The sequence below is a fragment of the Rhinolophus ferrumequinum genome, chromosome 27 (assembly GCF_004115265.2).
Source record: "Rhinolophus ferrumequinum isolate MPI-CBG mRhiFer1 chromosome 27, mRhiFer1_v1.p, whole genome shotgun sequence".
In the NCBI taxonomy this organism is placed as follows: Eukaryota; Metazoa; Chordata; class Mammalia; order Chiroptera; family Rhinolophidae; genus Rhinolophus; species Rhinolophus ferrumequinum.
In genome coordinates this window covers 26,081,691-26,095,616 of record NC_046310.1, presented here as the reverse complement: position 1 = coordinate 26,095,616, position 13,926 = coordinate 26,081,691, and the positions used below count along the sequence as shown (strand labels likewise).

The window sequence follows — 13,926 nt, the reverse complement described above, 5'->3', positions numbered from 1 at the left end:
GGCCAGGCTGTACCAGTAGCTTATGTAAGGTCCCCACTGTGCTTAGAATAGGCTGTGCATATGACTGGTGTGAAAATTGATGGCATGAAGGACACTTTTGCTTTCACCTTGTAACAAGGAAGGCATGGAAAAACACTCTCGGAGAAAGTGACAACAGATCTCATCACATGATGCTTTCTCTTGGAAATTGAAAGAACTTTAGGAATGAAATTTCTGTCATTGTGTCTCCTAGCCCACTTCTGACTGGACAGATTTTGGAGAGAATTGCCACGGAATTTAACCAGTTACAGTTTCATGCTGTTCAGAGCAAAGGCCTGCCTCTTCTCGACAAAGTGAGACCAGTAAGTGTTTCCTTTTCACTTGGGTATTTAGGGATCTGCTAGATAATTTTGGTTTTACCTAGTCAAGCCTCTGGTAATTGATCTACAGGATTTTGAAGGTAGCTTTGACGTGCGTCTTTCAGTTTTTGTTTTTTGGACCCCTGCTTCCTAAGGGTCACACATTGTAGATTTTGTATAAAGACACAGGCCTAGTCTCTGAATTATAACAGTAAAATTAATTTGGGAATTTCATGTAACTTGACACATGATATGATGTAGTCAGAGTTAATTTATCCGTAGCCCTTGACTGGGCTTTAAATTCACGTTTGTCAGATTTACTCTGTAGCTTAAGAGGAAAATAACTTTTTTTCTTATCCTGTAATTCTGTCTACACTCTCCTTTGATGAAGCAAAGGTTTACTTCTAAAGAGATTGTACGGAGGAGGAGGTTCATTGTTCCTCTCCAGGAAATGTTAATATTTTGATTTTACATATATTACCTCCTATTAGAACGAAAGCTTTGTTGTTACCTGTTTGTATCTTCAGCAGTCATTCCACCTGGAGCTTTGTTTACTTGCTGTTTTCCCTTGCAGCGCATAGCAGGCATTACGGCCGTGTTACAGCGGTCGCTGGAGGGCCTCCTGTTAGAAGGGCTTCAGACTTCTGATGTCGACATAATACGGCATTGCCTCCGGACTTATGCCACAATAGACAAGACGCGGGACGCAGAGGCATTAGTGGGTCAAGTGCTCGTGAAACCCTACATGGATCAGGTGTGTGCACTCCAGGATTTATTCAGCAGCCATTCATAGAGCGTGTGCTCTGTCTTCCATACTCCACTGGCTGTGAGGGGCAGATCAAAGGTGTTTCTGGAAAGGTTTTCATAGTCACTACAGTGTCAGTTGGAAGAAAGTGTTGGTTAAAATCAGCGTGCTGGGAACCGGGCTTGCTCGCTAATCTTTTCTAATGATGCTGTAGCCCTGGGATCATCATAATTTAGTGGGGTGAGGGTCTCACCTAGGAAGAAGGTATGTATCAAAACATTTTTAGGTCAGTTTTATGGTATGTAAATTACATGTCAGTGAAGTTGTGTTTTTTAACTGCTGGTCTAGTGGGTGGAATAGAACAGTTAAGCAGATAACGACACTGCACTGCGTGTGCATGGTGCAGGAGGGTGCGTGTGCGTGGTGCGGTGTGTGTGTGTGGGGCACAGAAGCGTGCGTGGTGCGGTGCGGTGCGTGGTGCGGTGCGTGTGCGTGGTGCGGTGTGTGTGTGGGGCACAGAAGCGTGCGTGGTGCGGTGCGTGTGCGTGGTGCGGTGCGTGTGTATGGCACAGAAGCGTGTGTGGCGCAGTAGCGTGCATGGCACAGGAGTGTGCTGAAAACTCTGAGCATGTGAAGGCGTGAGGAGCAAGGTCTTCACAGAACAGATTGGGCCTGAGTCATCAGAAATGTGGAGGAGTTGGCCCAGCCCGGAAGGTCGGGGCGAGCATTCAAAGCCCGGGGCCTTGTATGGGCAACTGCAGAGTGATAGCATCAACCTGGAACTTGGCCATGCATTGTCCCTCTCCTGTTCGGATGCAGTGAAAATACCCGACATAAGTATATTCTGCCTTGAGTAGCCAGGATGTAGATTGTACCACATGAAGTTGCCAGTACTCAACTATTTCTGACATACAAAGATGGCAGTTTCATCTGGTTCAAACTGGTAGAAGTCACAGAGCCCATCCTCAGCAGGGGCAGACCTCCTTCCAGGCACCGGTCAGGGTGGAAGTCCCCTCTGTCAGCAAGCGCCAAGCGTCTACTCGCGTGACTTCAGGGTGAAAGTCTCTTGCTTCTAAAAGGGGAAAATTGAATCCCATTGATAATGAAATTTAAGGATTAATTTCACTAACCCTGTGAGCTCTTTTACGGTTACTAAAAATGATATATCCATTCCCTCTTTGTGTTGCGTTGTATTTCAGTAGCTGTCTTGATTGGGCTGAAAAAGACAAATTATCTAGATTGTTTCTTATGAAGTGAAAATATTTGTTACAAATTTTTGCCTTTGTTTTTCATTGAATTGAATCTAACGAAGTTTCAGTGGCATAGTAAATAAACCATGGCCACATTTTTATTTTGTTTTGCTTGTCATCTTGTTATTCACCCCTTGACTCTCATCCTTACCACAAAAATAAAATAATGAAGAAAATAAAATGTATTTTTTCATCTTTCTCTGTCTCAAACCTTCCCCTAATCTGAATGACGGCAGAAGAGATGACCAAGGCAATAGGAAGCTATTGTCATGTGGGCTCAGTGTTTTTCAAACTCAGAGGGATGTACATGGATGGGCCTGGTTTTTCAGCTTCAGGCCAGTCTCCATCGCCACCCTGTGTCCCCACGGGGTCAGAACTGTCTTGTCCTAGGAAGTATCATAGTTTTAAGTGAGACTATTATTTACCTACTGTGTAGAAAACATGTCAGTTTTCTGTTTCATGTCAGTTCAGGGAGGAGGGTGGATACAAGGAAGTATTTTTTTAAGGTTTTCTTTATTCTTTTCTCTGTAGTATGTTGTTCATACTTTTAGGTGCTTTTTTAAAAAAATGATATTCGTTTTTTACCAGGTGATTATAGAGCAGGTTGTTGAATCTCGTCCAGATGGCCTTCAGACCATGTATAAGAAGCTCCTGGAGTTTGTCCCTCACCATTGCCGCCTTCTTCGAGAAGTCACAGGTGGAGCCATCTCCAGGTACTTTACACTGCAGTGCCCAGAGCACGCCTCGGCTTAATGGTGGCACCTGTCGCCTGGAGTGCCCGCTGCTATAGGCTGCCTGTGTCAGCTGGGTACACACACACCTCGGAGACACTGCGGGTTCGGTTCCAGGCCGCCGCAGTGAAGCCGGTATCACAGTAAAGTGAGCCACATGAATGTTTTGGTTTCCCAGTGCACATGAGTTATGTTTATACTATCCTGTAGTCTATTAAGTGTGCAATAGCCTTGTGTCTAAAATAACAACATGCTTAGTTAAAAATTGCTTCATTGCGAATAATGCTGACCATCATCTGAGCCTTCAACGAGTCTTAGTCTGTTTGCTTGTGGAGGGTCTCACCTTCAATTTGTAAAAAACGTGAAGGGTACCCTCCTACTTATAACTGTTGCCACATGCTGCGGGGCGGTGTCATCAGCCCCGGTTTACAGAGAAGAAGCTAGTAGGTGGAGCTAAGCTGACTCACCTCTCTGAATCCTACCTAAGCACATGCTTCTTCCCTCTACATTCTTACCTGAATCAGTTTGAAATCAAAATTGGTTTCCTTCCGTTTTTCTAGAGTCATAATACCAATTCAGTTACATTCAACAAGCTTTATACTAATCATGATTGAATTCATCTTCAGTTTTCCCTCCTTCTTTTATTTAATTTCCATGGCTTTCCAGTTCTGTTCATAAACATCCCATTACCTTTGACCATTGCCATTGTCCCAGCCCAGGCTTTTGTCCTCTTCGCTCCAAAGTAACGGGCTCTCCCCACATGCCCTCCCTGCCTCCTTCCTCTTGCTCTCAGTCCAGCCTTCAGCATTACTTTATCCAGAAGGCCAAGTTTCAGACACTCTGCCTTCTTCCTGAGTCTTTGTGGCTTCTCATGGCTTCATGAGGGAGGTCCAGGCGTCGTGATGCAGCGTGGACGGCCCCGTGTGCCCTGCCGGTGCCTCTCCACTCCAGAGCTCTCCGCCGTGGTACTTGCCCTGTACCACTTGGTCTCTGGCCACACGGTACCTCTTGCTCTTTCGTAACACACCCTATATGGTGTGTGTCTGTGTTTTGCCTCCCCCTTCCCTGCCCTTCCAGTTCCCTTTGTCTTTCTATTTGCTGTCACTCCATAGGAAGCTCCACCTCCAATACCACTTCCTGCAAGAGACCATCTTTTATCTTGACATTCGGCATTAACCGTGTCCTCTGGATTCCACCACATGTCGCTTTCACTGCCACTGAGGACTGATTTCCATGTCAACAGTGTGCTCACCTCCTGTGCCATGTCCCACACCTCCCCCTCCTGCACAGTGTCCTGAAGGTAGCAACTGCTCAGTGTTTGCAGAATTAAAGAATGAATTTATATGCAGCATTAGAAAGGCAAATAAGGTCCTGTCTTCATGTGAGCAATACATTTGGTCTTGAATTTTTGTTCTTTGAAAAGAAAAATACCTGGGATAATAAAACACTGCTTAACCTTTGAAGTACCCTCTCTGTTTTCAGTACACGAGTTCAGATGAAGCCTGGCTTTGCCACTTTTGTTTAGTAATCATTTGGATTAGGGGTAAGAATTTAGTAGGAGTTAGGATGTAAATTTTAAAAAGCTACAGTTAGGAAACAACCAGTCATTAGATTTGACGGGGCTAGTCTTCGTCCTGAAGTGTTAAGTTTCAAAGCTCCACAAGTTCTTGTCCACAGTGGTCAGCGTGGCAGAATTCACATGGCAGCCTCAGGAATGGGAATCACATTGTCCCTCGGTAGGTCATCATTATTTGCTCCAGGCCCTGTCACTGAGCTGGCCCTGCCCCTCCCGGGCTCAGGTTCTGCTTTTCCGTTGCCTCAGGGCCTCCCTGTCCATCACCCTTGGTGCCCTTTATAACTGGCAGTGCCAGCAGCATTCAGGATTTACCTTCCAAAGAATATGGTTCCTCTTCTAATTAGCGTCTGCTTCATGTTAATCTTGCAGATTCATGTTTTCTCTTTGGGGCTTTCGTTAGGTACTTTGGGGATGAGGAGGTCTTATTTAATATTGCTTATGCTATGGGCACTTATGGTTTTAAAATCCATAGTTTTGTCCTTTCTTTCTCCAGATACCTTAGCAGATCTAGCTCTTCCATGATTAAGTCTGTGATAGGCTGTATGCCGGAAAAGTGGCATCTTCTCTACCCTCCTCCAGCCCCACCACTAATTTCTTATCAGTACTTAACGATGATAAGACTATTTGATCGCTCTTTCTGGACAGTAAAGCATAGCTTCCTTGATAACCTATCTTTCTGGGTAATTTTCGCTGAGCAGGAAAATGATGTAAATTTTTTTGTTTGTTTTTGACACTTACCATGATGTTAAGTCCCATTTGATATTGATGATTTTACAACTTAAAACTCTCAGTTTTAGTAAAATAAGACCACATATTGAATGGCTCACCATTTTTAAAGAAAATTATCTTAAAATAGAGCATATTATTTTATATACAATCAAAGTGGGTAGGTAGATCAGTGATATTTACAGGTCTTTCCGTTCAAGAGACATTTACGGAATCTGCCTTATTTATTTACTTCTGTAGTTAGTCATTACTCACACAGCACTTACTATATGCTAGGCGCCATGCTAAATGTTTTACAAATATTAATGCACTTAGTGATCCTATGAGGTAGATGTTATTGGCATCTCCATTTTAAAGATGCAGAAACCAAAACAAATTAAAATGACCCAAGGTTTGAACTCAGAGTGCATGCTTTTATCTCAGTGTTGCCTCTGAGTTTGTGAATTAGAAATCCAAAGTCCAACCTTTTGGTAAAAGATGCAAAATAAAGCTGCATACACACAAAACATTAATGTGATCAGTTTTTTGTATCAAGATTTTACATTAGCTGAAGGTAATCTTAGAGTTAGCTTAATCACAAAGCTGTTGGTAATTGGTAAATTAGCATAATTTACAATGCTTTAGGGTTTAGAGGTGTTCAGGTTGAATGCAAAGATTGCTATTCTTGTGGTATTAGACTGCTGCTTCTCTAGGACAGAGTGTAAATGTGTTACCCCATTTTAGGGGAGAAAATTGTGTCAGGCAGTTTGAAGTAGTAATTTTGCCTGTCCTCACCACCAGCTTGTTATGGGAGTGGATACAGAGGACATGTCAGGTTCAAGGTGAGGCTGAGATCAAGGAGTGAAGTAGAAGTTTGGGTTTGAAACAAATTAATTGACAAATAGTTTTTTGGTTTTTTTTTTAAGTTGTAATAATTTTTAGGCTGAGGAACTTTCAGTAAAAACACCGCAGAGGAATTTTGGTCTTGTGAGTAGTAGATTATGTGTATTTGACTGCAATTTTGCTCTTATCTACAGTGAAAAAGGTAATACTGTTCCTGGATATGATTTTTTGGTGAATTCTGTCTGGCCAGAAATAGTACGAGGATTAGAAGAGAACTTGCCCTCACTTTTCAACCCTGGGGACCCAGATGCATTTCACAAGGTACCTTTCACTCCTTTGTCTTGATTCTTGTAGATGTTAACCTGAGGTTTTAGAACAATCATGTTCTCTGCACGGTCTTGGTTCTGTGGTTTATTAAAAATAAAAATTTGAGCTGCCGAGTGAGCCTTTACCTTAAAATACACTGGTTGTTTTATCCTAGTGACAGTTCCCGATACCTTTGGGAATAAGAATATTTTAATTTTAGAATGTAAAGTAAAAGTTAGTGTAGACACAATTGTGACTAGATACGTACATTGTTTTCTAACTTTTTAAAAAGATCCTGGGACCATTAGAAGCTAGTCTCGTTACAGGTGTTTTTCATGACACATCAAGTTTGTGTTATTTCTACTGTATAATTTTGAAGAAAAACAAAAAGTATTGGTTGGATTTTAAAATGTAGTCTATAAACATCCTATATAATTTAAAGATTAGGAGGCCCAATTTGTTTTTTTAAATCATGTTATCATTTAAAAGAGTTCATGGTTATTTCAAAAGTAAATTCAACTTGTTTATTTTTTGTTCTATCATGTTTTAAAGGCGATACATAGTGTCTCAGTGAAGAATAAAGTCTTGGGCCAGTGACCTGAGTTCTTGTCCCAGCTCACCACTCATGTTGCTCAGCCTCTTATGCCTGTCTTCCTTCTTCCCTGGATTTTGTTTTTTTAATTCAATATGACAGTCTTTGTCTTTTATAGCTAATTTATTAAGTTTATAATGACTGTAATCACTGATACTTTGGGTCTTACTTTGTACTTCCTCTTTGTCCCACTTTTCTTCCTCCCTTCTTTCCTTCCTTCCTTACCACCTTCTTTGTATTTTGGACTTTTGGGAATCTGGTTTCCTCCTGTAATCTGTGTTTTCTTCTCCACTAATTTAGAAGTTCTGCCCTTATGTCTGTGTATATTAATGAACCTTAGTAGTTACTTAACAGAATCTAAAGTTCACTGGTGTTCTTCAGCCTCTAGAACAGGAAGGAAACTTAGAGTACTTTAAAGCTAATCACTCCACTCCATAGTACATATTATTGTTTCCAGGGCAGGGTCTTATTTCTATTTTGACTTTTTTAATCCTCCCAAATATGCATTATTTTATTGTTGTTTTATATGGTCATTATCCTCTCAGGATTATCCCCCAAGTTTATCATTTCCTTTGCATGTTATTCCTTCTTGGCTGTTAGAACTATCTTCTTGGATCATTTCCTTCTTCCTGAAATTCATCTGTTAGAATATTTTTTAGTATAAACTTCATTTTTTATAATAAACCCTGAGTTTGTGTTTGTCTGAAAATTACTATTGCTTTCATGTTTTAAAGGTAGTTTTGCTGGAAATAGAATTTTCTACACTTTGAACATTGTTTTTTGACTTCTGTTACGAAATTAACTGTTAACTTAATTGTTGTTTCTTTGTAGGTTAATGCCTTTTTTCCTCTGGCTACTTTTAAAATCTCTGTGACTTTCGTGCTGTTTTATTATAATATATTTAGTATGAGCTTCTTTTTATTTATTGTATTTGGGATTTAATGGGTTTCCTGAATGTAAGGATTGGTGTCTTTTATCAGTTGCGGAACATTTTAATCTATTATCTCATCAATTGTGCTATTCTCTCATTCTTACGTTACTTCCTTCTAGAACTCTTGATTAGATCGCCTCATTTTATCCTTTATGTTTCTTAAATGTACTTTTATATTTTTCATGTCTTTGCTTCTGTGCTCCATTCTGGGTAATTTCTCAGGACCTGTCTTCTAGTTTATTAATTCCTTCTTCAGTTGTGTCTAAACTGTTTTTTTAACCTGTATATTATTTCCAATTTTAGTTATTCTAATTCATTTCTAGACGTTCTATTTGCTGCTTTTTCTAATCTGCCTGGTAAATTTGATTGTTAATTTTTAAAGTGTAGAGAGACACAAGGTAAGTGTGGTGTGAGCCTGGGGCCTGGCAGACTTCAAAACAGATAAGGCAACAAATTTGTAGCTTATTGTCCCAGAAATATCATTTATCTGGGCTAATTGTCCCATGTTACAGTATGTTGACAGTGACTTTTGTGATTTTTAAAACTAGGATTTTTAAAAATAGATATCATAAACAGAATAATAGTCTTTAGCATTTACAATTTAAGACTCTTTACATTTTGCTGTACTCCTTAGAAAATCATATTGATTATGTTAGGCTAGGAGATGTTTCAGCTCAGAAATGAAGTTTTCTGATAGAACTTTGACTTCAGAATTTCAAACCAATACTTAATGTTGGTGGGTACAGTTTCCAGCAAGCGTCTATGTCTTTCAAGAAATGCTTTCCGCTTCAGCTTTAATGTAACATGCTTCTTGTGAAGAGGGAAATAGTCTTGTACTCCGTTAGCATCCATTATATGCAGAGGTATAATTGTATCCCAAAAGGAATAAATAATACCTTTCTTTGTCTCAACTCCACACACCTGACCATACTCAGATGATTCCATAACTGTGGCTCAAAACTAATTGAAAGGAATTTAAAACCTGTAATGTTTATTGCACTGAAATTCCTTTTGAAGCACAGACATCAGTATATTTAGGTGAATGGTTTCGTTATCGGGAATTGAGCCCCTCTGAATTGCGAAGTATGTGGAAAGTGCAGCGGTATTTTCCCGAGAGCCTGAGGGCCTGGGGAATAGAGTGCCCTTCACAACAGCTGCAGTTTTGCTCTACTGACTGACCAGGGTTCTGTTTCCTCTATTTCCTAGCTTTGTCTTCAGGTACATTCTCTCTGAACCTAAACAGAAGAGGAAACATCATCTGTAAAATGGGGAATGATAATAATTGTAGTTACCTAATAGGGTAGTTTTGTGGGTTAAATTAAATAGTACAATTTTAAGCACAATCTGTAGGTGATAAGTGTTAAGTGTTAACTGCTGCTCTTAATGGTGCTGTTAGATCCCCATCAGTTTTGTGCTGCCTCATCTATAAAAATGATGTAATAACTCACGTGGTTTGAGTCTTTCTTTCCTTCTTAAACATGTTCTCCTCCTTCTGGAGAGGCAATGAAAATCGTAGCACTTAAACTACCATCACATCCAATTGCAGTGGACTGGGTTAGGGGTGCCCCAGAATATGAGAGCTGTCCCTTCAAGAGTGCTGGATTTAGAGTCCCTAGGTTTCCGAATGGACTCACTGTGTAAGACCTTGAGCATGTCACAGAAATACTTGGGACATTACCTGATGTTAAAGTGGGGACGTTGGAAGGAAGCTCCCTGAAGGTCCCTATCAGCTCTAGAAACTTTGATTCTGTGTGTTGACCTTTTTATCTTGATTACAGTTTCCAGTATATGCTCCCAATTCCGGTTAGTTTGCTTACAATGAAAATGCCATGTGTGTGTTCTTATTTTAGAAATATACCATAAGTATGAATTTTTTAAGAACATTTGAACGGCAGTGTGGATCCCAGGCCAGTGTAAAAAGATTAAGAGCACATCCTGCCTATCACAGCTTCAACAATAAGTGGAACTTGCCTGTTTATTTTCAATAAGGTCAGTAATTTGTTCACCTCCCTCCTCCACCTTTCTAAAATAGAATTTGAAACGGGGATAATGATGTTGTCCCCAGTTAACAGCCCCTCCTTTGTGATCACCATACTGTCTTTGGGAAACAAAATTTAAAGTGGAAATGTACAAGAAATATCATGATGCCAAAGTTGTGGCTTGCATGGACAAAGGGATAAGATTTATTTTTTGATAATTAGAGAGCTGAGAACACTGAATGAGTAGGACTCCAAGCCTTGCTTCATTTCCACGCTCATGTTCTCTCATTCATTGGGGAAGAGACAGAGGGAAGCAGGAGTTACGAAGTAGCTCTTTCTTGCCTTTTTCCCTGTCCATCACCTGCCTCAAATAGAGGGACCTGTCCACATCTGTTGTCTTTGCTCATCTGTAACATTGTTTCCCTCAGGGAGTGCAGAGAGCATCACTTTAAGTATTCTTTGCACCTCATTCAATCCACCAGTTTATCAGAATGCTGGTTACTATTTTTGCTTCATTTATAGTCTTCTGACATTTGTTTTCTATTCTGGAAAATGGTACCACATTTAGACACTATGATGCTATCACCTGTGTCAGTAGGTGATTTTATTAACTACTTGAGGAATTTTATGATAAATCCATTACAATATATATGTTCCTTAAGAAAAATAGGTGATAATAGCCATTTTTGCAGATTCTCATGAATGAGGGCATGGTAAGGTCCTCTGTAGAGTGGCATTAATGAGAGCGTTTTAACTGAAATGCTCTGTAAAGAATCAGGGGTTTTTGTTTAAATTTCTGGGTGCTTTCGTGAATTGTGATGCAGTCCTTTTCCTTAGAGTGCTCTGAGGGAAAAGTATAGCAAGGAATACAGTAAGAATCAGGTTCTGTGATCATGGTATCGTGCGTGATTGAGAATGTATGTAGTCACCTTTGGTAATGAAATCACAGTTTTCCAAAGATTAGTCAGGCGCCCTTTCACACGTACAATGCTGTGGTTTATGCTTCATTTCCCGGGGTAACATCATTATGTATCTTGTCCTTTAGTAGGAAATTAAGGACTTGTTCATCTAACAGATTCATGGATTGCACTGGGGACGTGATCAAGATCAAGCCAGGGCAAGAAGCCCTTTTGATTCATGATCAGAATTTAAACTAGTGAAAGACTGCAGGAGAGAAAACAATGTTTACGTTTTACCATTTCTTTTGTGTCCAAATTGGGAATTAGATTATCTTCGCTATCTGATGCCATCCCAGCACCTGCTGCTTCCTCCCGCCTCCACACTGCTCTGCGGGACCGGGCCCCACCGCGGTGGCCCAGCTTTCCGCAGCCAGCGCCCCTCATCCCCGGTCCTCCCAAAGCTAGCACTGGAGCCTTACCAGGTGCTGAAACTCGGCCAGTTTCCTGACTTTTTTCCTTCCCCAGATTTTAGACTTAAGCATTCAAGGGGTTGGTTAACTTTATAAACTGTTTTATTTCGATTAATGAATTTTTTAAAAATTATATTTGAGTTATAAAGTATGGGACTTGTTCTCAATATGTTTGTTTTTCCATTTAAAAAATAAACTCAAATAATACTTTGTAGGACTCACCTATTGATTTTTGTCAGGCGTTGGATGTTTGCCTTGAGCCATGACAAAAGTTCTGCCCACACGGCTGAGTCAGGGTTGCACTGTTTGTTACCTGTCACTTCAGGTCATTTAAGTAAGCCTAAAACCGCTGGGGTGGGAATGTTGACATGTTTCTAAGGAGAAATATTAACATTGCACTGTTAGTAACGGGTCTGCGCTGGAGCTGACTATGCCTACATCCCAGGCACCTTCAGGATAGAGGGCAGCTGCGCACCCCCCTCCGCCCCTCCCACAACTCTGTGAACACATTGGTCCCCTCACTGCCCCTAATACCCTATTGTGTCTGCATTTCTTTTGTTCTTACAGGAGTATTGGAAGTAGGTTTAGGACTCCGTTTCTCATAGGAACAAAATAAATGCAAATGTGATAAAAAAAAAAAAAAAGCAGCCTCAAATTGTAGTGAGTCAGTGGCTACCTGGAAACTGGTATTAACTCCTTAAATGCCGAAGTCTATGTTTTAGGTCTTTTTTAATTGACATCTTTCTGGAATTTATATCTTTCCAGAACATTTGTATGTGTATTCTGTATGTGTTTTCTTCAGTACGTGCTGAACATACCTCCTTTGTGATGTAGAATTCATAGTGTTAACACGTTTCCCTTCCCCTCTGCCCTCCTTAATTAATTATTGCGTGCGCAGTGGAGACGCACATGCGCAGAGTGGACATGCACGCCACAGGGTTTCCGAAACTGCAGGGCAGTTCCTTGCTCGCCAGCCACAGCCTCAACTATCATTATTACCCTTTTCATTTTTTGATAAGTACTTTTATATTATTGTAGGCCTGTGGCATGCATGGAGTAATATGTCTAGGACACCTTATCCAAACCCAAATTTAAGAATTTAGAAATGTTTGTATTTGGAGTTGGCGTTCTTATAAATATCTATCAAGAGTAGAATGACATTCCGTATACATGTGAAACTACAGCACTTTTCAAGTTCACCAAGGTATCTATCCTCTCTCATTTTTTCCATTTTCCAAAAAGAAACATGACTAATGTAACCTTCATTCCTGGAAGTGACTGCCCAGGAAAGTTACATGAGGCTGTGCTGGGCTCCTGGCTGGGGAGGCACAGCTCTGTCAAGTGAAGGAGGCAATTCAACTTTCATGGATCTTTCTACTTGGTCAGAGTCAGGACGTCTCTGTGAACTACCCATGCCAGGGCCTGCTGCATCTGTTTTCTGTATTTTTTCAGAATTATCATAATACGTAAGATTTCGTCTCCCATGTCTTTACTTACTACTAAATCTCATCTACTTCTCCTTATCGTTGTATAGCTTCGAGCTGACTGCTTGTCATACTGCATTCCAGTGTGACAGTGCCATATGTTATGGAACCATTTCCTGCTTGGGACCATTTAGGTGGCTCTTCCAGTTTTTCCCCTTGTAGGAAGCAATGCTGTTTAGCTGTCAGACTGTTCTTTGTTGGAGGTTACTTCCTATACTTTGCAGAGATTTTGAAAAAAGGTGGAGTTAGGGGCCTGGGTTGAGAGCTCGGTGCTGGTTTGCTCTCCCAGCTGCAGAGCTGTCCTTGTCCCATCTTTTCATTGTGCTTACGGTCACTGCCTCCTTTTGCTGCCATTCTGGGGCTATTGTCCAGTGCTCTCGTCTCTTGTCCCACTTTTCTATCTGTCACTTGTTCTTCTGTGCCTCATTGCCACAGGGAGTGACTAGCATTACATGAGCTTCATTAGGCAGTCATAGAATTCCTTTTTTCCATGGAGCATATAGGAAGCTGCGGGAAAGGAGCCAGCTCCAGCGGTCCCAGGTGCTCTTAGAGGCTCCTGCTCTCAGCTGCAGTGCATCCCATGGAGGGCAGGGCTTGCTGCTTTTTGTCTGAAGTGCTGTTTCTTTTATTCTTCAGACAATTTCCTTAAACTCAGTCTGAAACTGCTTTTTAAAAGCATCTATGTACCATCAAAACACCAAAATTATCAATTAGGGTAAATGGATCTTAAGCATGTATCAGAACTTACTGCTAGCAAGGGACTAGTAGGTGATAAAAGAATGTGCTGGTGCAGAGGTTTGAAGATGGAAGAGTTGTATAGTTGGGAAACAGAATGCTACATAAGCACTTAAATAAAAAATGTGCAGTCGTGTGCTGCACAGCAATATTTTCAGCCATTGACAAATCACATATATGACGGTGGTCCCATAAGATTATAAAGGAGCTGAATTTCCTGTAAAAGATGGAAGGAAGGGTATGTGGTTCGGGGGGATTTTTCTCTCTCTCTGAGGGAACAATATCTGTGCTTAGCAGTAGATTCCCTCTCAGAGCACCTCAATATTGGGTGCATGGATGACA

General features: G+C 40.8%; 1 protein-coding gene across 1 annotated transcript in view; it reads left to right on the top strand.

Moving 5' to 3' along the window:
• COG2 (component of oligomeric golgi complex 2) overlaps window positions 1-13,926 on the top strand; it is a 39,522-nt gene that overhangs the window by 14,067 nt on the left and 11,529 nt on the right. The window contains exons 6-10 of the mRNA XM_033099720.1: window positions 233-341; window positions 913-1,092; window positions 2,922-3,046; window positions 6,383-6,509; window positions 9,868-10,002. Coding sequence (XP_032955611.1) covers window positions 233-341; window positions 913-1,092; window positions 2,922-3,046; window positions 6,383-6,509; window positions 9,868-10,002 — 676 coding nt within the window. The remainder of the gene's footprint in view (window positions 1-232; window positions 342-912; window positions 1,093-2,921; window positions 3,047-6,382; window positions 6,510-9,867; window positions 10,003-13,926) is intronic.